Raw genomic sequence first — 24,084 nt, forward strand, 5'->3', positions numbered from 1 at the left:
CGGTGAACCGGTTTCCGCATCGATGGTTTCCAGAAACGACGTCAAACGCTGTGGCGTTTCAACGACCGATAAAGAAAAGAAAAAAAAAAAAAAAAACTGGGTGAGAAACCCCGTGAAATTGAACCGACGTGAGAGAATTTTCTACAGGACCGTTCCTTCCTTTCGTTCATTCTCTTTCTGCTCTCTCTCTCTCTCTCTCTCTCCGTTAGAGAGGCATCGTGGCGTGATGAAATTTCAATTCCCTTTCTTTCGAATTTTCTTCAGCGACCGAAATTTCTCGAATGTCATTAACGAATGACATGACGTGACGGGATTAAAATACACTTTCACATTTGCATAATTGTTCCGACTCGAGCTGCCTTAATACACCGATAATATCGAACGAATTTACATATATCAAATATTTACCGTGGCCCTTTGACAAAACGTAGAGCGTTTTATCCCACGAACGATGCCAATTACGCGACGTAAAATTGTAGCAACGTCCGTGCAACAAGCGGGGCAATTTGTAAATCGTACAAAAACCCGTGGCAAATGACGTCGAAGCGCAAGAGACGCCTCGAGGCACAAGGGGACAACGGAGAAGATATATCCTCGTAATCCCCGGGCATTAATCACGTGCATGGTGGACGATCTATAATAATGGTAATTAATAATAATTCAATATAATCCGGCGAACGAACGAGCGGAGAGAAGGACATAAATTTTCCGCGGCCGTGCCACGATCGCCGTGGTCTGGCCAGTAAAGATTGTGTTCGCTTTGATCGTGACCTTCGGTCACACAATAACCATTGAACGAAGGCCACGGAGCCACGACAACGCGTGGAAAACGCGTTACGCGAAATCGTGAATTCTTTGTTTCCCTTTGTCGGTTGTTTTAGGATTGCAAGACGAACAGCCGCTGTTCAATTTCGTTCCAACCGTGCATTTTTCTTCCGTGGCATTTCAAATCGACTCGATGACTTGGGACGCGCGGGTCATCGAGTCGGGGATGCGTTCTATTCTTCTCGCTGGAAGCGAGATCTCTGTTTGCACTGCGGCTTGGAGATTACGCGAGGAGAAATTGCGTAAGAAATTGCGCAAAGGGATATCGGGCGCGAGTTGCGCGTGTTAAGTTTATTTACGCAACGTTTTATTTGGCCGGTTAGATGTATCAATTGCTGGAATTTATTTTACTGTGTTACAAAGTGTTTATATACCGTGACACGTATTTCTATTATATTCGTGTGTCGTTGATAAATTTCTTTCAATTTAAATAATTTTATTCATTTATATCTAGCGTAAGTGATTAATTGTTACCAGCGTGTTTTATATTAATGGTACTTAAATATTGGCTCACGAGAAATCTGACTTAAAACTCTAGTGAAAATGGCATTTATGTCTATTTATATTGTATTTGCTTCGTTATTAAATTTTTTTCAATTTAAATAATTTTATTCATTTATATCTGGCGTAAATGATTAATTGTTACCAGCGTGTTTTATATTAATGGTACTTAAATATTGGCTCACGAGAAATCTGACTTACAAGTGTCGTGAAAATGGCATTTATGTCTATTTATATAATATTTGCTTCGTTATTAAATTTTTTTCAATTTAAATAATTTTATTCATTTATATCTGGCGTAAATGATTAATGTTACCAGCGTGTTTTATATTAATGGTACTTAAATATTAGCTCACGAGAAATCTGACTTACAAGTGTCGTGAAAATGGCATTTGTGTCTATTTATATTGTATTTGCTTACTTAATAAATATCTTTCAATTTAAAAAATTTTATTCATTTCTATCTAGCGTAAATGATTAATTGTTATCAGCGTGTTTTACATTAATATTGGTACTTAAATATTGGCTCACAAAAAATCTGATTTACAAATCTCGTGAAAACGGCATCTATATCTATTTATATTTATTATATTACTATTTATATTATACCATATTATATTACCATTTATATTATATTCGTTTCATTACTAAATATTTCTCAATTTAAATAACTACACGCGTTTCTATTTATTATAAATGATTAACTATCACGTGTTTCATATTAATGCTGCTTACGCGTTAACCCACGAGAAATCTAATTTAAAAAATCTCGTGGAACTTGTGTCTATTTATATCGCTAAATATTTGTCAATTTAAATAACTTTACGCTATATTTTCTATCTATCAGAAATAACTAATCATTACCAGTGTTTTATATCAACGCCGCTTAAACATCACGCCAACGAGGAATCACATTTTAAAAGCTGCAAAAATTGTTCTATCGACCGGCGGGAGATTCGACGACGCGAGTCAAGGCGCGCTGAGACGCACGATAAAACGTAACAACACGCATTACGAAACGCGACACGCGCAGTTTTATTCATGATCGCTACCGTCGCGCGCGCGCCTCCGCCCAACAGACATATACTTTAAACGAGTTATCGTGAGCATCGATTGTACGCCAGCTTTTTGCCACCAACCGGACATCGGTGGTCGCTCGTTAACACAGCGGGGTGTATCAGCAGTTGGTATCAATTTTCGCCAAGTTTCAGGACCAGTGTCGTTTTCAGTCGCTTCGCAATTTAATTAACCAGGACTGGCCTCTCGCGCGCTCTATATCGTTTGTCGCCACTTCCACATCACCGGTAGCCTTCGTTCGCCTCTTTTCTTCTGTCTCTCTTTTCTCTCTCTCTCTCTATCTCTCTCTGTATCGTCTCTTAAACTGCTCGTTATCCAATTATCTCGGACCTTTGAACGAGACGCTACTTGCCCAGCTAATTAAACCTTGCACCGAACTGGTCGCGCATTGCGACCGCGCCCCGAATTAAGAAAGCGTCCGGACTGTGTTCCGAGGTGTTGCTTCCAACATCTTTGCTTTTATATTCGTTCCGACTCAATCTCACTGGATTTTGCTGCGTTCGATCTTCTCCGCGTGCAGCAAAAATCTGATAAATCTGTCCTATCATGAATGTTGTACCACTGAACTCTCTCACGTTTCGAGGTTAATATCCTTCACTTAAGTACTAATTTTTGTTCATGAAAATTATTGTTTTCTTATAACTTTTCGTTTTCAAGCGACTCGTGGCCAGTTGCCCTGCTCACCAAGTCCATTAATGTAATTTATTACAAACTATTGAAATTAAACGATAGTCTGAAATAGGGTAATAATGACGAGATCCGTAACAAGACGACAGCGTCATTTCGCGGCACGAATTCACCTCGTGAAAAACAGAAAAAAGAGAACAGTCTTAACAATCTTATCCCGGCGATCTCGTGTCTCGAATTTTAATCTCGTTTCGTCGCAAGGAACCGGCGAAGCAACCTCATTTGTAGAAATCGGAGCACCAAATGACCAGGCCACTTCGTAATTATCAAAAGCACCGTGCACGTTGTTAATCAGCCGCCGTGAGTGCTGTACGTGCGTTCTCGAAGAAGCGAGGTCGATCAATCGCGTTTAATCGGTCGTTAATCTCCGAAATTCCTTGTACCGGTGTCAACCGGTGCGAGACGTTCGCTCGAATTACGCTCGCGTGACGAACCTCTCGACGAAATTCACACCACACGTGCACACGCGTGTTCTCGAATTCCTTCGATTTTTCTTTTTTTTTTTTTTTTCTTTTTGGCCACGATACAGGGCTTTCGATTGTTTTTGCTTAACTCGGTGAGAGAATTGTGTCAGAAATTTGGAAGAATTTTCTAATCGTTTCAACGCGAGAAATCGTAATTAGCGACAATTTGTTACGTGTTTTTAGCTTTTATTCGCAAATTTTTATTTTTATTTCTATTTTTACTTTTACTTTTATTTCTATTTCTATTTTTACTTTTATTTTTATTTCTATTTCTATTTTTATTTTTATTTTTTTTTTTATTTTTATTTTTATTTTTATTTCTATTTCTATTTTTATTTCTATTTTTATTTCTATTTTTATCAGAAAGTTTGTCTAATGTCTTCATCTGTGTGTTAAATTAGAAACTACAGTACTTTTCTTAGAATTTCTTAACGCCCGAAACAGCAAGGAATGAAAAACTTGTAACGTTGACTAACGTTAGTGAGGTGAACGGAAGCATTCGCATGAAAAATTATCGGTGCTTTAAACCGTTTAAACTTTGTAAAACGAAATCGTGTACAACGATTCCAATCCAGTTGGCCTTACTTCAAAGCGTAAGCATTATTGTCGAACAATTCTTTAAACTCTTGCAGGATCAACTTGAAAGTGTATTTTCTTGTCGATCAATTAGCTTAATAACTTCAACAGTTGCTGAAGAAAAATATTCTTATCTGGTACAGGTATCCGGCATACATAAAAAAAAGTAGAACCTTGAGTCCTTTTTTTTCCTCAAAAGAAAAAAAAAAAAAAATTGTTTTTTACGTTATCCAGCAAAAGGAATACGACTTTTGTTGTCGAAATTTCAACTGAAAGAATTTCTTTTTCACAACTAGATCTATCATAATCTTGAAGATTAAGTATAAATTATATTTACAACGAGTTATAAAAATTATTCATCCGCTACGTCGTGGTCATTTTCGAAAAATAAACGACTGTCAAAATATCAGAAGCTCAGCGTTCTTAAAAAGGAGAACAAATTTACGAAATTATCTTCCTTCACAAAATTATCAACGATTTTTTACTGTCTTTGGCACAGTTATGCTCCCGCAATCATCAAACGCGTCTGTAAAGAACAAGTTTCGCGAAACACCGAACAACACTGTGTTAAAATTCACATACTAAACGTTTGTATAAATAGACGAGCCGTGTCGTGCCAGAGCGTATGTAGCATTTACGCAGAAATTGCGTAGGATTCGCTTCGCAAACTGAAAGGAAGCGTTATAAGGCTCACCGAGAAGCGTCGTGTGATTTTCAATTTCTCCAGAGAACAGGATGTTACGATACGTTGCGGCGATCGGTGAATTTAATGCAATGATTTACATTCCTCCGATACGTGCAGGGAAAGTGAGTGCAATGCGTAAAATTTGCGAACTGTGGTTTCGTGGGACGCGTGGAAAGAATATCGATCACTCGCGCTTTATTCTCTTCCACGCGAATGCGAGTAACTTACTTGCGTCGAACGCAAGCGAAATTTAAGGGAGTCCGTTCACAGTTGCGTTCTTTCCATTTGGATAATTTTACTTTACATTCACTTCTAATCGAATGATTCTATTGTTTCTGTTACAATTAATATTTATTTCCATTAATTTCCGAATAATTTATTATCTCTACTTAAACAATGATTCTGCTATATCTGTTTTGAGAATCGTTCCTGAATTTTCTTCTGGTAACATTTTCACAGGGGCCCAGAATTTATTTTTCTTAAACAAACTTCAATCTTTCAAACGAAAATCTAGCCTTGAATTTTTTATGGGAAAAACTATAAATTTATTATATAATATAATAAAAATATTTTTAAAATTATGATTTTAACATTAATTAATTATTGAAAAAATTTTATAATTTATTATTTACTTTTTAATAACTAAATTTGTAAATTTAAATATTATAATATATATATATAATTATTTAAAAAATTTTTTTAATTCTTTAAAATATTTAAGATTAACAATTATAATTCTAGTCAAATTAATTAACTAGAACTACCAAAATGATCAAAATGACCAATTAAATGTAATAATTTTCGTTGGACAATTTATAGATGTGAAGCAGTGTATTTTTAAAGATTTAAATGATTCTTCGTAAAAAGTATAAATAAAAGTTTGTGTACTTCATAATATTATGTAGAATATAATAATATTATAACAATTATTTATAACAGTTTCCTATTTTTTTTACTTTAACATCTCTGTGGGAAATTTTATATTTTCATCACCGCTAGTTCTAGTGTTAAGAAAGATTTTTTATTACAACAATCTCTTATCGTAATAAATATTTTACTGTCGTATAAAAAAAAATAGAAAACACTCGTCTTCATGGCTAAAGTGTATTTATAATGTGTGATTATTCAAAAAAAAAAAAAGAAAAGAATACGTCAATAGATATCGGCGCTCGTAATGAAAGCTAAGTTAAATTCTCCAAACTATACGAATTTTCCTTCAATAATACTTCTCTCTGCTACCATTAGAAATCCTCTCGATCAACGCGATCAACTAGACAAGTAGAATTCATCAATGTGAATTCCATTGTTTCTCAAATAATAATTTATTACTTGAATAATAACTTTAAATCCCGCAACTGTACAAACTATACAAATTTTTCTTCAACAACGTTTCCATCTGCAATCAATGGAAATTCCCTCGATGAAGAATAATATTCGGCGATGTGAATTCTCTTATTTCTTACATAATAATTTATTAATTCTACTTATATAATGACGTATAATTCTATTTTATATTATTTACATATATATAATAATAACAATTCCACTTCAAATCTTTTTTTAAAAAACTTTAAAACTTTCCTTCAATAACTTCTCTCTGCAATCATTTGTTTAGAAATTTTCCCAATCAACTGGACAACTGGATCGAGGGAGAATTCAGCGGTGTCGACTGGTTGAAAACGAAACGTCGAGTCGATGGATCAAACGACACTGATTGCGAACGGGACCCGTCTGTCGGGTCCCAGATTTTGACGCTTTCGTCACGAAACGTCTCGACTGGTTTCAAACGCTCCCATTGCATAAGACGAATCATCGAAGCGTAATCTTCCGAAGGAACCGCGGCAGCTTAACATTCCAGCAGCTTGCATAACGCAAGGCAGCGCTCACCGACGAGCAGCGTGTGCATTTGCACGCGAACTCCGTTGTAGGCACGATCGTCCCGTTCGCCGTGTGTCCCGCGTCAAGTATAGCAATCACCGGCGAGATAACGCCTGTGTCCTTGACTCTAGCCGCGCGCAGTACCGACCAGCGTGCGCCACGCTGTGTCTGAATGCCACTAGAGGCTCTCGCTCGCGTTGGAATGGAATCGTTTCGCCAGAAGAGACGACTGACGGAACTCTTTAAAAGGGGCTCTTCAACCCTTTGCACTTGGTGATTTTTTTTTTTTTTTCGGTTGGATGAAAGTTAGTGGCAACTCGAGACGATTTGTGTCGCGCGCATCTGACATGTATCTTAAGGCCTCCCCCCCCTCCACGCTCGTTGAAATATCGACCTTTAGGTTAGATTCACCGATGCTGAGCTACATAAAATAAACTTTTACCGAAAAGAAATGGCTAACCGTGAGCGAGGGTCAGCTTTACGGCTGACATAAAATGATTTTACGCACAAACTAATGTACAAAAGCATCAGTTGAATATTATATCAGTTTAATATAATTATAAACAATCTTTTAAATATTTTATTTATTTTATTTTATTACTTTATATTAAATGTTGTATGTTTTATTAATTTTTTTATTCTTTTTAAATTTGTATTTATATTTAAACACAAACTTTTTAAATATTTTATTTATATTTGCAACATTTAACGATATAACTTTGTAATATTAAGTAGTAACTTTGTAGCATTAATATTAACTTCGTAATATTTATAATTTTAATATAATTATAAACAACCTTCTAAATATTTTGTTATTTTTATTTATTTTTATTTTATTACTTTATATTAAATGTTGTATGTTTTATTAATTTTTTTATTCTTTTTAAATTTGTATTTATATTTAAACACAAACTTTTTAAATATTTTGTTTATATTTGCAACCTTTAACGATATAACTTTGTAATATTAAGTAGTAACTTTGTAACTTAATATTAACTTCGTAATATTTATAATTTTAATATAATTATAAACAACCTTTTAAATATTTTATTTATTTTATTTTATTACTTTATATTAAATGTTGTATGTTTTATTAATTTCTTTATTCTTTTTAAATTTGTATTTATATTTAAACACAAACTTTTTAAATATTTTATTTATATTTGCAATCTTTAACGATATAACTTTGTAATATTAAGTAGTAACTTTGTAGCATTAATATTAACTTCGTAATATTCTGTGATTTTCTCTTTTTTTTTTTGTATGATAATTTATATATGAGAATTCACCAAGATTCATTCTCGCTTTATCAGGACAAGTGTCGCAATAAAAGTGTAATAGATTGCTTCGTATATTCTTCTTCGCAACAAACATTACAATCTTCTTTTCGTGCTTGTCAGAACCATATCTCTGCCACGATCGTCGAATCTAAACTAAGGCCGGAGACGTCGTCAGAATCATAGTGGCGGAATAATTTGAGATAAAATGTCTCATCTCTGTTTTAAACTGTATCATTTCATACTATCCTAGGAAGACACTAAAATTAATATGGTCGAAATGACCAATTTTTATAATATTTGTGAGACGTGAAACAACGTATTTTTTAAACACTTTTTTCATTTCATACTCCCTAAGAAGACACTAAAGTGGTCAAAATGACCAATTCATCGTCTGATATTTTGTTTTTAAAGATTTTTAAAGATAATTTCTCGTCAAACGTACAAATCAAACTTCGTATCACAAGGTTTCTTTATTTTCTCACGAAAACATTTAACGTTTCAACCGTAGTTCTAGTCTGTTGACTGGATAACGGAAGCAGACAAGAAAACAAATCGTAACACGCGGCGTTTTTCGAACGTTTGTTCAAACAGGACGCGGCAACTTGGTTGATGAAACCAAGCGGTGAAACGTGATTTAACACGCGGTTTACGTGCGAGGAGGAGGCGCGTTCTTGGGAGCGCGACTGTCCACGCTCGAGCCGCGTGAAGGTTAATGTTAACGGGTTCGTGATAATGACTTTTTGAGTGGTCGCCGAGCGATCGAGTCGGATCGGTTTCGAGCCGCTGGATCGAGTGGCTAAGTGTGTCGTCGTGGGGTAGGTTGCGATCCGCGTGTCGGGCAACTTTTTCTCTTCTTTTAAAGAGGTGATTGAATCGAGGAACTTGGCGAAAAAGCGGTACGAGTACTCTCTTATTGTTAGTATTTCCTTGACACACGGAATTAAATGAAATCCGACATGATCAGAGAATGATATTTATTTTTCATGGAAGTAGGTAACTTGGCACATAGGATGCTCTAGCACAGTGACGGCGAACCTATTTGAGAAGTAGGTCAAATTTTGTTCATTATTTTTCTTAGTACTAGCTCGTGGGTCACTAGGTCAGTGGAGAATGGTTAAAAACTACTTTTTTTTTGGTTCTCACTTTTATAATCCTCTAAAAAGTTTACGTTTCCTTTTTGTATTACAACTTTTACTTTTGCAAGTGAAGAGCGAAAAATAAATGTCGACGTCGAAAAATTGATACAAAAGGGCATCGTGCCCAGTCACTCCTGCAATATACATTAGATATATATATATATATATATACTTTATTTCTTAATATTTTTTATTGTCTGTTCTCTCTTTTATTATATAAAAAAACTAGCAAAGCTACCCATTCTGAGAATGGGATCTAGTGTGTTTTTTCTAGTATTTATTACATCTGTTTAATCGTAATATAAAATTTTTTGGACACAACTAACTCGTATAACATTTAAGACTTGAAATACCTATATGTATACATAACCAAGTCGTAAATCCTTCATAAAACACAATTATACATTTGTTCCTCACGTTTAAGCTCTAACCGAACACTTGTAATTTTCTGAACATTTTTTGAAAAGAGGGGTTCGGAAAATAATTAAAATTCTTTTATATATATGATGATAAGTTTATAAAAATCAACGCGTGGGTCATTTAAAAAGCCTGCGCGGGTCATCATTGTTCTGGTAGAAAAATATCTTTTTATATCCTCTCTTTACATTCTTGTAGGGAAATATGTTTTTATGTCCTTACATATGCATTAACCTGCAAACGTCTCAAAGACTTTACAGACGTCAGCTCGAATACAGACGTCGAACGTCCAATTTAGTTTGGTATCAATTTGTGAATACAGTTCTACGACTAAGAATTTTTCTATTTTTTTTTTTTTTTACACGGATTTCCAAACGTTCCTATTTGGAAGTTCAGATTAAGATTAATTGTTCGGATAATTATTCCAACTCGCGCCAATGCTCTCCACCATTGTAAATGTTATTAGCATTCGGATCCGACAGCAGAATGATTAACGATCGCAGGATTCAACAATAGACGTTCTTGTGAAAGTCCATTGTAACTTGGGGATGATTGTAAATATCAGGATCAACAGGTGCGATTTGCACGTCATTAACGCGAGAACGTATGTTGGTTTGTTAACGATAGAAGCATTGCGAAGTGTAATATTTTCATTAATTGTAGGAACAGAATATATACTTGACTGAATTATCATACAGAAGTTCCTGGTGTGTATGTATGTGTGTGTGTGTGAGTCTGTACATTTATTTTTAACCCCTTGCGCTGGCAACTGATTCGCGGACCATAACGAGTGACCAAGCCGTATACAATGATTCGTCGCTTTCTTTTTCTTTTGAACTCGTCGGTACGACATCACTGGATAGAAATGATTAAGAATTAATAAACTTGTCACTTGTTTTGAGTATTAAGTATTACGTATATTAAGTATACTTAAATATACATAAATATTAAGTATACTTAAATATACTAAACATAAATATTAAGTATACTTAAATATAATAAACTTGTCACTTGTTTTGAATATTGAGTATTAAGTATATTAAGTATACTTAGATATACTTAAAACTGAGAAAACGTTGCAATTTGCATAGCACGTCGTTCCAGCGTAAGAAATTAAATACGTTTAATTCTCTGAAAATTAGGTGAAACGTTGTCAAACGTGTAACAACGTTGACGAAATCGCCGGTCGAAATGTCACGGTTTGTGATGTAAAGGGTGGTGTTTCAGAAAGCGTATGACGGATCGCGTCGAGGATGTAACAAAGGTTGAACGCTGGCGAATTCGTGACATTTTACGCCCGTCACGTAATTTAGAGCCATTTAACGCGAATGTGGTTTGTGAAACGAGCGAAATGTTCTTTGATATAAGCTGCCGTTGATTTTTATGTAACTTGCATAGCAATGTAGTTCAGCGACGCGTGTTAAATATTTCGTGAATTATGGAAACGAGACTCTCGAAGCATCAGGAAATCGTAAATACCAGCTTTTAGTAAACGCAACTCGATAATACAGGGAGTGATATTAAACATAATTTGCCTTAATGTATGTGGCTCCAATTAATGTTCGTTTCCTTAAGTATCCCCCGGAGTTCATTGATAACCGAAGAAACTCAGTTTCACGAAGAAATGGACGTTTGGTCCATTTTTTACCAAACGATCAAGAAATATTTGATAAATAATGATAAATAAATATATATAATTGTACGTTCATCTAATGTGCAATTAATTACAATGAAATTAGAGAGTAGATACTACTCAGTACCAATAGATCACCGTGAATACAAAATTTGTAGGTCAATATCTTTATTAAAATATGTATAAACCGTAGAGAAATAAATTGAAATACCCATAGAGCATTTAATAGATACTACTCAGTACCAATTAAACAACCAGTAGATCACTAAACAAATTAAGAAAATGTAATATTAAATTGCTTTCAAAATTAAGATCATTGTGAGTAGAAAATTTATAGATCAATATCTTTATTAAAATATACATGAGCTGTAGAGAAATAAATTGAAATACCCATAGAGCATTTAATAGATACTACTCAGTACCAATTAAACAACCAGTAGATCACTAAACAAATTAAGAAAATGTAATACTAAATTGCTTTCAAAATTAAGATCATTGTGAGTAGAAAATTTATAGATCAATATCTTTATTAAAATATACATGAGCCGTAGAGAAATAAAATGAAATACTCATTTCAACATTTAAGAGATACTCAGTATCAATTAAACAAGTAGATTCAGTGGATCACTAAAATAAAAATTGAGAAAACCGTATTAGATGCTTTCAAGATCAAGATTACGACAAAATTTCTAGATCAATATCTTTATTAAAATATACGTAGAGAAAATAAGTTGAAATACTCGTACAGTATCAGACATTACTCACAATCAGTACCAACTAAACAACCAATAGAATTCGCCAATAAAGCAAATTGTGAAAATGTACCAAATGCTTTCGAGATTAAGATCATTACGAATAAAAAAACTTGTAGATCAACACAAGCAAAAAAAGGTCTGGAAATACGGGACGAGATAGCACGAGAAATGATCGTGTGCGTCCGAGGCAAAGAGTACGATCAAGTTTGAATTCCAGCGGGTTCACCGGTGAATGTTACTGTTGCCAAACAATGGATCTGGAAAGTACGTGGCGATATTCACGTCTGCTACGAAGTGACCACGAGCGAACGAGGCGAAAGAGCCGCTCGTAAAAATAATTCACGTTGCGATGTCTTGCTACCTCGAGCAACCACGTAAACAAAAGCATCGCGAACGCCGATATGATTTAATGCCGATAAACTCGCCTCCTCGATTTCGCCGAGCGAGCGCGCTTCTTCCTCGCGAGCGTCTGCGAACCTCGTTTCTCCATAAACAACGAAAAATGCCACGCTTCGGGAACGATGCGCGTATGTGCGTCCCGTGAGGCGCAGGGCCTCGCGTGAAAAAGTGAAAGTGGCAGGGCGCGGCGAGCCCTATTATTATTTTAGTATTATTTAGTATTATTTCAACAAATGGCGAACGAAAATGCATGGAGAATTGGTACTCACCAGGAGGAAAAGTACCGTGCTGGTGGCAGTCGCTTCGAACGATATTCCGCACGCCATTTCACCGCCTGATCGGACCACCTCTACCAGAACATCCTGAGACTTGTCAGCGAAGCATGAGCGGCGAGCTTCTCTCTCGGACCAACCTCGGAATCACTTCTCCACCACAAAAACCACCACGATCTACAGCAGCTCCCTTGATCTCCTCTCCTCGCGATCTCCAACGATCTACGATCGAAATGCAACCTCGGCTCCACGTTGCACGTTGAGATCGATCGTACTGGAAGGTACACGTTGGTGGATCGACCAACCAAGTTCGGTTGATCCTGTTGATCCGATGTTCGCGAATGTTTTCCTCAACGGTGGGGGGAGGCGAGGCGATCGGCAAACGTGGACCGTGACAGAGCCGAATGTCGTTTCTCGAGTAGATAGGCTGTCTCGTGCTCGTTAAAAGGTGACGATTGCACGGTCCTAACCGTAGCACAGGGCTCGGGCAACTGACAGCGGGTCAGAGCCGCGGCACACGGCGCCACGCCGCTCTCACAGCTGATCCGAGAGAGCCGATCGCCTCTACTCGCCTCTCTACCCTCTCTCTAACACGCGATTCTCAACCTCCAGCCACCGTGTGCTTCCCTGTGTCTGCGATTTACCTCGGCTAAACCGGAACGTCATCGCTGACGAATCACACGTCTCCATTCTCTCTCTCTCTCTCTCTCTCTCTCTCTCTCTCTCTGTCTTTCGACAGCATCCGCTGATACGTGTCACTTTCGTATCGACCAAGCAACCATGGAAATTGGAGAAATTTCGGAAATGTTTCGTCTCTCTTTCTTCAGACAGTTTTTAGGACAGTTTTTTGCAATCGACAGTACGTCAGTGCAAGTCGATCGTAATCGCGAACGTAATCGCGAAATTTGGCAAATCGTCGAAAGCGAGCTCGCGTCGTCCCCTGAATTTATTAGCGTTAAACGGTCGAGTCGTGTTCCGCGTACGTAAATTTCTCGGTTTTCATTTTCGATCGGTGTTTACCGGGTATTTGCCGAGGAAAGATCGAAACTTACGATCGAGTCCTCGCGACGTCCCACGCTCGCGATCGTGAAACGTCGCGGAGCTGTTTCTTCTAGGATCACGCAGCAAGAGTGCCTTCCGGTCACTTCCTCGCCAACGAATCGAGCATACCATCTTTTCTTTTCTTTTCTTCTTTCTCCAAAGCAACTAGTTCACGCTTTCTACGAAGTTGAAGCTGTGACCGTGATATTCACCATCTGGCTAAATTTGTTGTTGCCGCTGAAAGTATCGTGAAACGACGTTTTAATTTATCTAGTTCTAATCTGCGACGTTGATGAATCGTCGAAATACACCTCGAGAATACACACACCTTAGCCACCTTCAATTCCTAACTGAGCGAAACAGAAGCCAGAGTTATCAATTAACACTCGCGACCGAGCAACGTCCGGTCACCGAAGTTTAACGCTCGTTATTTGTGCAGTCAAAGAATGCACATTCGCGCAATTTATAACGCTATATTTTACTGTGTCCTGGCAATGTCAGCCGTAAACGCGCGGAATGTATCCTTCGAATTATTTTTAATCATCCCTGGGGAGTTTCTCCTCTCTGCAGAGAAGAAAGAAACGTACGATATTGTTCTCATTTTCTTTTTCCCTTTTTTTTTTTTTTTTTTTTAGATCCAATTCTTCTAAAACGCCAGCTAATTCAGCTACCCGACAGCTAAACTGTTGCAATAGAACGATCGAAGGTTGGGAGCTCTTTGGCGACTGACAGTAATTAATTAGAATTATTCATAAATATTAACGCTACCACTGAGAATTACCAAAGTGGTCAATTTATAATTTTCGTTGGAAATTTTGTAGACACGAAATAGCGCATTTTTAGACACTTATACGATTTTTGTCTTTTTTTTTTTTTTTGTTTTTGTAAAATATAGATAAGTTTGTGCAAGTTATTGTTATCGTGAAACTTTTCTATCTTTTTCATTTTAATTTTTCTGAATTTTAATCGACGCAAGAAATATTAACATTACGGGCGGTTAAAACGACCAATTTATAATTTTCGTTGGAAATTTTGTAGATACGAAACAGCGAATTTTTAGAGACTTGTACGATTTTTATTTTTTTTTTGTAAAATATAGATAAGTTTGTGCAAGTTATTGTTATCGTGAAACTTTTCTATCTTTTTCATTTTAATTTTTCTGAATTTTAATCGACGCAAGAAATATTAACATTACGGGCGGTTAAAACGACCAATTTATAATTTTCGTTGGAAATTTTGTAGATACGAAACAGCGAATTTTTAGAGACTTGTACGATTTTTATTTTTTTTTTGTAAAATATAGATAAGTTTGTGCAAGTTATTGTTATCGTGAAACTTTTCTATCTTTTTCATTTTAATTTTTCTGAATTTTATGCTTTAGTCGTCGGTAATTGACGAGTGGTTAAAATGACCAATTTATAATTTTCGTTTGAAATTGTTGTAAATACGAAACAGTGCATTTTTGGAGATTTAAATAATGTTTTTGTAAAATTAATAGATGAAAGTTATTGTCACCACGAAGCTTCTCTATTTTTCCCAATTTTATGTCTCTGATGGAAATTTTGAGCAGTCAGTAATTAACGCAAGAACTATTCAATTGTTAGCGCTAGAAAGCGACCAATTTATAATTTTCGTTAGAAACTTTCTAAATAAAAACACAGTGTATTTTTAGAAAGTTCGCGTGATTTCTTTTTGTAAAATATATAGAAGAAAGTTTGTCCAAGTTGTTGTTGTTGTCACGAAGCTTTTCCACTTGTTTCACTTTCAACGTCTCGGGAAGAATGGTAATTTTATGTTTGTCCAGTAGTCGAGTGGTACTAGTGTTGATCAAAGGCGAGCATCGCCTGGCTAGATCCTCACGCACGAGGCTCCGACCTCCGTGATGTCTGGGTTTTCTCCACGAAAACACCTTAATTAGATGGACGGTGATCGTTGCCAAGAGCTCAAGGCGATCGGCGATCTGTCGCAGACGACGATGCTCTATAAAAGTACAGACTTGCTTCGCTTCGCTCCGCCTTCTCGATACATCGCCCACGTGCCCTTAATGTGCTCCCATTTTTCTGCTATCTTTCACGGCCTTTCGTCGTCCGGCGAGTAAATTGCCCGCGAAACGCTCGGCCAAGTTTTTCCGCGGGTCTTTTTTCTCGTTTTTTGTTGTCCGCGTGTCTTTACTGCGGTTAAGTTAACCGATTAACTCAATATATATATATATATACACACATAATTTTCCTGGTCCAGCATCGCCAGAGCATACGTATATATTTTTCACAATGAGAGTAAATAGAAAATAGACTAAAGCTGTACAAAGGAACAGAATTGAAACCGAGAGAAGCTGCAGAGTGAAAACATGTCAGCCATAAAGTGGGAGGATAAAAAGGATGTTATGTTGTCTTGAGTTTGCTGACAAGGGGGAAACAAAATTAGAAGATCAACGAAAGTTACTGTTGTTTTGAATTACGATGAGGAAGATGGTCAAATTCGAAGCAAATTCCATACTATGCGATGACACAGAAGGCACGTAAAAATATTTCTTTTTGTTGCTCTGACACGATCCTTTCGAACGAGTTGTATTATTTTCAAAACTATTCAAAAAGACAGAACGTTTCACGTCTTCAAACAAATTATTGAAAACAATATTAAAAAGAGAAGCTAAAAATACGAAAGAAAACAGGAAAAGTTACAAAATTATCAAGGTTTACTGGATATTTTCCAATAGCGATGAAAACAATTTTATCAAGAGAAGGTCAAAAGATGTTATGTTCATCGTTTGTCCATCTCAGTAGAGAAAAAGAGAAACAATTTGTCAGTGTGACAACTGTGAAGTCTAAATTCTTATCGTTATTCCAATAATATACAAGTAACATATATGTATGTAATAATACTTCCTTCTCATGATTTTTGTTTCTATTTTTTTTTATTACGAAACGCTGAACTTTTATGTATCGACACACGACATGTGCAAGTCCTTAAAATACATTTTTTTTTTTTTTTTTTGCTACTTTCTGAAAATTTCCTACTTGATCTCTTACGCTGGTAACTGATTGCGGACCATAACGAGTGACCAAACCGTATATATACAATAATTCGTCCTCTTTCTGAATTCATCGCTGGATATTTATATGGATAATTATATATCACTAAATAGAAATTACTAGTGAGTAATAAATTTATCATTTGTTTCGCCTGGGTTATATTTCAATTTCACTTAAAACTGAGAAAATATTGCAATTTTGAGACAAATATTCCAGCGCAAGAGGTCAAGTACGATAAAAGAAAAAATGGTAATTCAATAAGGGCGTTATTATTCAGTCTTCCTCTTATGATGCAAATGGGTGAATTGCCGCGGATTTATCGCGTGAGTGGTTCGAAATTTAACGAGTCAATTTGGCGGACGATCCGTCGAGGATCGATCGAACGTTTAATTGAGAGAACGCGCAACCTCGTGGAACTTTGTCGTCGGTACGATAACGTTAAAAATGAAATGTAATTGCCTAAGGAACACCGCAGCGCGATTGTACGTCATTACCTGCGTGCATTATTATGTGCACGGGCGTTTTGCTCGATTTTCGCGTGGCAGCGTGTATTTGAGTATCCACGTAACGTGTTTACGCACACGGGGACACGACTCGCCCTTCTTTTTCTCGTTTCTTTGCGAGAAACTTGCAACGCGCGGCGTTCTGCGTCCTGCGAACTCACGCTTCGGTTGCTTTCATCTCTTTGCTCGACTTTTATTAAGTCTTGGCCAATTCTTTTCGCAAATACGAGAAAGAAAAAAAAGAAAAATGCAAATGTCGTAATTACAGACTGTCGGATCGATCTTCAGAAACGAAGATTCAATCAGCCGAGTGTGTTCCTCCGATGTATTCGCTGCTTTCTCGCTGGAAAATTCACGAAGAAGACCACTTGATCTTGCAAACATTTTTGTTTTTCCCTTTCTTTTTGAGAGAGAAAAGGGCAGTTTCGTTGGAACGAATGTAAGAAGGATGACTCACCAGATTATTTTGGAAAATCGTAAAATGGTAGGGACGATTTTCAAATCTCAGTGTGCAAAGTGGCTAACCGAAGGTCGCCCGAAGTAATTTCTGTACGAAGCGCTCATCGCTGGCGTTGAATTCGATCCGGGGAGTTAAAAGTCATCGATTGAAATGAAGTTGAACGACACGTCGCGCGGCTCCGTTTCAAACTGTACCACAGCTCTTGACGGTCCTTTAAAATCGATAAAGTCGAGCATGTGCCGCGCGATTCGACGAAAAAAAAAAGAAACGAAAGAAATCTCGCGAGGAGGAAAACCAGAGAGATAATCGCGAGATTTCGTCGAAACTGGTTTCGCCTCGGTCGTAAAACCACCGGTTGAGGCTAATTTCACGACAATAAAAGGAAACGACAATAAAAGAAACCGCGAGAGGGAGAGCTGGCCTGGCAGATTTGAAAATCGCGAGGGAAGACAAAGGGAGACAAAGAGCTAGCCAATTCGTGCAATAGAGGAATCGAACACTCTCCTTTATTTTTATTTTCCTCTTTCCTTGCGTCAGTGATTTCGAACTTTGTAGCGTTTGCAGGCGTTTTCAGAGATTCGACGTTCGACGAGAGGAGAGAGAAAGCCACGAGATCGTTCTGGAACGTTACGATAGAGCCAACGTCGATGACGATTGGGCGAATACAAAGCGACTTAATGGAATCCTTGTGCAACAAACACGGATGAATAACCGACCTTGCGCACGAGGCGGCACGACCTTCGTCAAGTTAAGAGCGCAAGGCTCCTGCCAGTTTTTCACGTCACCGGCCGCGAGTCACTCTCTCGAATTCGTTCGCAGCCACGCATCGAAATCTCCGGGAATGCCAGGCGGCGATTTCAACGACAACCGCCCGCCCGCCCGCCCGGCACGGAATTTACGTTTGCTACCGTTCGCCGGAACAAAATTTATCCCGTAGATTCCTCACGTTCCTCACTCTGTTAATAACAGTATAATCGTTCGGGGGGATTTTCTATCGCAGACGTAACGGTATCGGCTGACAAATCGTCGAATTCTGAGGCTACCTGAACTGAAGGTGGCTGGCGATTTCAGGATTATTCATGTCGTAATATCCGTACGAAGACGATAGTCTGGATTAATCGAGATTAAGTGACGAGAAATTTGAATGAAAAGTTTGTCGACTGTGGGCAAAACTGGCTTCCTTTGGTAGGTTTGTTTGCGTAGGTTAAAAAATTAAAATCGCCGTTAATTAAATTCTTTTATTTTCGAAGCAATTCCTTTGCTTTTAATTTCGTTAATTTTATAGATTGCAACTTCATCTCGGTTGATGCAAGCGAGACTATTCGTACCAACGTGTATTCTCTTATTCTTTGCTTTTAATTTTCGTTAATGTTTTGATTGTATCGGTTAATACAAACCTTTTATGAAGGTTAATGTAAACGATACTTAAAAATTAAAAATATTAAATGTATTATATATTATGTTATTATATTATTTATTTATTAATTTATATATTTTATTATTTATTTATTATTTTATATATTTTATTATTTATATATTACATTATATAATATAATAAATACTAAAAATTATTAATAATAATATATTCTTTTATTTCGAAGTAATTCTTTACTATTAATTTCATCAATTTTATGAAAGTCGTAACTTGATCTCCGTTAATACAAACGATACTATTTATTCTATAATATATTCTCCTAATTTTGAGTAATTGTTTGCTTTAAATTTCATCAATTTTATGGAGACTGTAATTAATAACTCGATTAATACAAACGATAATAATTATTCGAATAATAATAATATTCTCTTATTTGAAATGTATTTCTTCGCGTTTAATTTCATGAATTTTTATGAAGTACTGTAACTTCATCTCGATGCGAAATATTTTCGTACATGTAGCGATGTATATACGTCTGATCCCGAAATTGCTTTATCAAGACAAATTATCCGAACGAATAGTGTATGTATCATTCTCTCTCTGTGATATGAATGCAAATGGATAAATTAGTCTAATGTATCCCAGAAATCCTTTGTGGCCGTTACAGTGGGAAATACGAATGCCTCTGAGGATAAATGAGTAGTAATGATACGTTATGGAAATTTATGCTGGCAATTTAAACAGAAAAAAAGAAAGAACTTGCCACTTTATCACGTAAGTAACGAATAAAGTTCGATTCGAATTAAACGAGGCTGGCTGATAGCATTCGAAGATTTATTCCAACTCAACTACCACCAAGCAGAAGAACTTGAAACTTTCGAGTAAAAGAAAGAAAAGAGAATACTCTCTAAATACCATTTGTCGCGTTGTAATGTTTTTGAATACAAAATATTTAGTGCGCGAAAACGAATGTGAATACAATTTGGTAAAATTCGTATGCTCTTTAACAACATTTTCTACATACTTCAAATGTTTTTTTGAAATCGACGAGGGGCAAACGATGCACAACGCGCGCCGAAGAGGAAAGATCGCGGACGATCGGAAGATTCGCTGTTCGATTATCGAGCGCCGAGGCGATTCGAAATTCGAATCGTTCGGCTCGATCTAAAGCGGGAATCGTGTTGCGTTATCGGTCCGTATAAATATACACGCTGGTAAAAAAGAAAAGAAAAAAATGGCCGGCGATACAAACGAATGGGAAGCTGAATCCGAACGGAACGATATTTCTTCGCGAATCTTCGCGAACACAGCAAATGCTTTCATTCCACTTAACTCGCAAATTAATAATCGTTCGCCGATTTATCAGCCGGATCAGGCACGCGGAACTTAACGAGTGACGCAGAATTCTTTCGAATCCTTTTTGGCGTTTTTTTCTTCGGCCAGAAAAATTCCAAGAATTTTTTTCAGTAAGGGACATTGAAGAACAAATGATGAAACAAAATGTGAAAGTGATGATTCAACGAGACGAAACTATGGACGAAAGAGGCAGAGGACGCCCTAATATTTATGAATAAAGAGTCGAGGTGTCTGACGAAGATAATTGATAAATTTCATTATAGTCATCGTTCTATATTCTGTTAGTCTGTGTATCTGACAAAGTGTTGGGTAAAATAATTACTATAAAACTATCGATTCGTAGTGCAAGTATGGAAGACATTTCTAATTTCTATCTCCCTGTAATTCTGTTTCTTACAAAACAAATCTAGTAAGAGAGGTAATCCAGTGCAAATTACAGCTTGTCGAATACTCCTCTTCTTCTTCTTCCTTCTTTTTTGTTTCCCCTGTTTAATTGATTAAGCCAAGTATTCATATCCATCGTAGTACGAAAGACGTTGTTAATTTCTACTTTTCTCTAGAAATTCTCTAATTTTCAACAAATCTCAAATTCTGTCACGACAGAACCGAAATCTAAATTCCACCAGTTCTACAAACCGTATAGTTTCGTATTTTCTGAAAGCTCGCGATGCTCTCCACTGGTCCGCCCCACGGACTAAGATTTCGCGTTACAGCTTTTCCTTTTTCTTCGTTCTTCTGTCAACGCGGCGAACACAGGCCGCTATTCACGGTGCCCGGTGGTGGTGGAAGGTACATCGATGCTGGCCCCTCGATCCTGGCGTTAAATTTTCCCTTTATCTGCATTGCTGGAATACCAAGCGACTTGTGGGTCTCTGGCGCTCGCTGGAATTCCGCGCAAACCTCGTCGTACACTTGGCTGAAGCCACCGTATTGGAGGTCAGCCGCGACCTAACGCATATCTGGCTGCATTGTTCCTCGAGTTCCACTCGGGCATTGTTTCGTCACCGGTCACGGGGTCGACACCGACGCCTGGATGCGTATCTCTCCCCTCTGTGGCCAATCCGCGTCCCTCAAAAATCGCGCAGCCCGCGAGGATAGTAATCTCGAGCCTCTCGCTGACTTTTGTCCACCCGCGGCCTCTGCACCTTCCGCTATAATGAATGCATTATGCCGGCGCTATCAGCCGGCAATAAATCGCGGCCCGAGCGCGGACGAAGGCACCGACACGCCGCGTCGCGAATATTACAGGTTGGCTGCTGTGTATCGGAGATAAAGCTTTGATTAAAGACACGGCTACGCTCGCGGTGGGCGTTTGCCCCGTTCTCTCCTTTTTTTTTTTTTTGGTTTATACCAAAGAGGAGAAAAGGTTTGTTTTTACTTAAATATGTTCTATTATTGCTGAAATATATAAGTTTATTTAAAGAAACACACTGGATATTAATAAATACGACAACTGGGCGTTTTTAAACTTCTCTAGCTCTGGCGCCAGCTTTTAAAAATATAATCAACATTGTAGAATTGTAGCTGTAGAATTGAATTAAATTGCAATTACAGGGAAATATAGTGGAAGTCTCTTTAAAAAGATCAATAATTTTTTTCGTTTAACTCGATTAATATTAATTAGTTAATCGATATCAATTGAGCAAGGAAATGATGTAGAAGGAACTGGTCTAGTGTAGTCTCAAAATATTCTAAAATATCTAACGTTTACAAATACATTCAATTTTTCACAAAAAATTCAATTTTAGTAACAAATTATCATTCGCAGCTGACAGGTTAAAAGAATATTCTCTTACGTCTAGTCGTATAGGTTTTCATATCATAATTAACGACAGGATTCTGTGATTTTTCAAATACCTATAAAGTGCTTTTAAAGTGGGCAATAGTGGGTCTTAAAATGGAACTCTTTGTGACACTGCTCGAACGTTAACTTTAGAAAATATCACAGATTAACATCGTTTTACGTGATACAAAGGTGTTCGATTACAGAAACGATTTTTCGCTTCCACGAGAATAGAGCTTTGTCCTTAGTTTCGTAAAAAAAAAAAAAAAAAAAAAACTGCGTGAATTCGAAGTAACTCAATTTTCGGGAACCGAGACTAAACTATGAGCAAAGTCAATTAAGTTAATTAATTTTATCGTCACAATGCAGTATTGTAACATTGTAATTCTAATATTGCAAAATTTTATCGTCACAGGAGCCAACATCCTATTCAGGCAGATTTATGTTCATGACGTGCAATTAATGGCATTCCTGGCGAGTGAAAGTCGTCATTGTTTCTACTTCGTTTAGATCTATTTTTAGTTACTTTTTTTCGGAAGAAATAAAAGAGAAACGTACTCTGATACTCTTCGTAATGATAAAGATACATCTCATTACGCAATTTAACGTAAAACGTCTATTGTTCGACAATGTCCTTCTCCACGCATTCTCCGCGCATTACAAAGGCGAGTTATTTATTCAGTTATTATTGTTATATTTACGCAAGGTTATACATTTTCAAATGCTACAAATTACATCGACGGGGGGGGGAGAAAAAAAGTCAGCAGTAAAACGATCTATAGATCACCATACGCGGAGGTGCAATTTTCTTGTTCCTCTGACGTAAGTAAATAAATTTCGTTTGATTGGACGTTTTTACGGCCAATGAATCAGTACCACGCCGTTAGGTTTTTTGCGCGCCGCGTTCGCTCGGAGTTACGTGTTCTTAAATAGACGGACGTTAAATTCCGTTAATTCCAAAGCGATCGAAATATACTTATTTACAATTAACTGAAGAATTCGTGAACAACTTTTAATCAGACCTCGCGTCTTAATTAATCGCTCGCGTCGTGAAACAAGCAATCAATGGCTAAGCCTCGATTTGTCCTCTTTTCATTCCGATATTCCCAAGTTTCGTCTAACAAAAAAATTTACGAAACACACCTCGGCGGGGAAAAAAGCTTTTTCGTTCAGTATCTTCAATCGGACACGACAAAAATTTCAACAAAAATTCCCGAGCAATTTATTCCGAGTAGAGCTGCCAATTAATGGTCTATGATCGAGAAATGACAATAAATACGCTGCTCCAAACGTGAAAGAAAAAATTATCCAATTTCGTTTATCTACGAACGGGAGAATAAAAATGAAAAGAATCGGCTGCACGTTCGTTATGGACGAGGAACACTTAACTTTTATCGACATCCGTGAAACTTTGTCAATTATCGATCCCCTTCCATTTCCCTCTTTATCCGTCTGTCTGTCTTTCCCTCACTTTCTTCATGACTCGAGGAAGGAAACGCTGGCTTCGTCCCACACAATCCATCCACTTGATCGACTTTAGGCTCTTACTATTTTGCTTAAGTGCGTTCCAGTGTCGAGGAAAAAAAGGAATGAACGAACGACGGCTCGTTAAATTATAATTTGTACCTTTCTTACCGATCTCTCGGATCTGCCTCGATCTCGCAGTTGCACTGGTTTTTATCACTCTTGTACAAAAAAAAAAAAAAAAGAAGAAGAAAGAGAATTTTGTTTCCTAGAAACGAAATTAATGGCCTTCTTTGTCGGTCAGACCGAAAATCTTCCAGCGGGGTGTCACGCGCTCGTTTCAGCGAAACGTCCTTGTCTCGGGAGCAAGCAGCAACCTTAGAATCTGAGGGATCGTTCTAGTGAAAGAATCCTTTGAAACGCATTACTCATTTCAAGTAATAATGCGAACCTTTTCATTTTGATAGTCTTGTTTGAAACAACGT

The 24,084-nt window shown here is 37.0% G+C and overlaps 1 protein-coding gene across 1 annotated transcript in view; it reads right to left on the bottom strand.

The window, feature by feature from the left end:
* The window catches only part of LOC122532187 (uncharacterized serine-rich protein C215.13), a 64,474-nt gene extending 51,362 nt beyond the window's left edge, over positions 1 to 13,112 (bottom strand). Inside the window, exon 1 of the mRNA XM_043660738.1 lies at positions 12,583 to 13,112. Within this exon, the coding sequence (XP_043516673.1) occupies positions 12,583 to 12,639 (57 nt within the window). The 5' untranslated portion in view covers positions 12,640 to 13,112. The remainder of the gene's footprint in view (positions 1 to 12,582) is intronic.
* Between the last annotated feature and the right edge of the window lie 10,972 nt (positions 13,113 to 24,084).

This window comes from Frieseomelitta varia, unplaced genomic scaffold (assembly GCF_011392965.1).
Source record: "Frieseomelitta varia isolate USP_RPSP 00005682 unplaced genomic scaffold, Fvar_1.2 scaffold_441, whole genome shotgun sequence".
Taxonomy (NCBI): domain Eukaryota; kingdom Metazoa; phylum Arthropoda; class Insecta; order Hymenoptera; family Apidae; genus Frieseomelitta; species Frieseomelitta varia.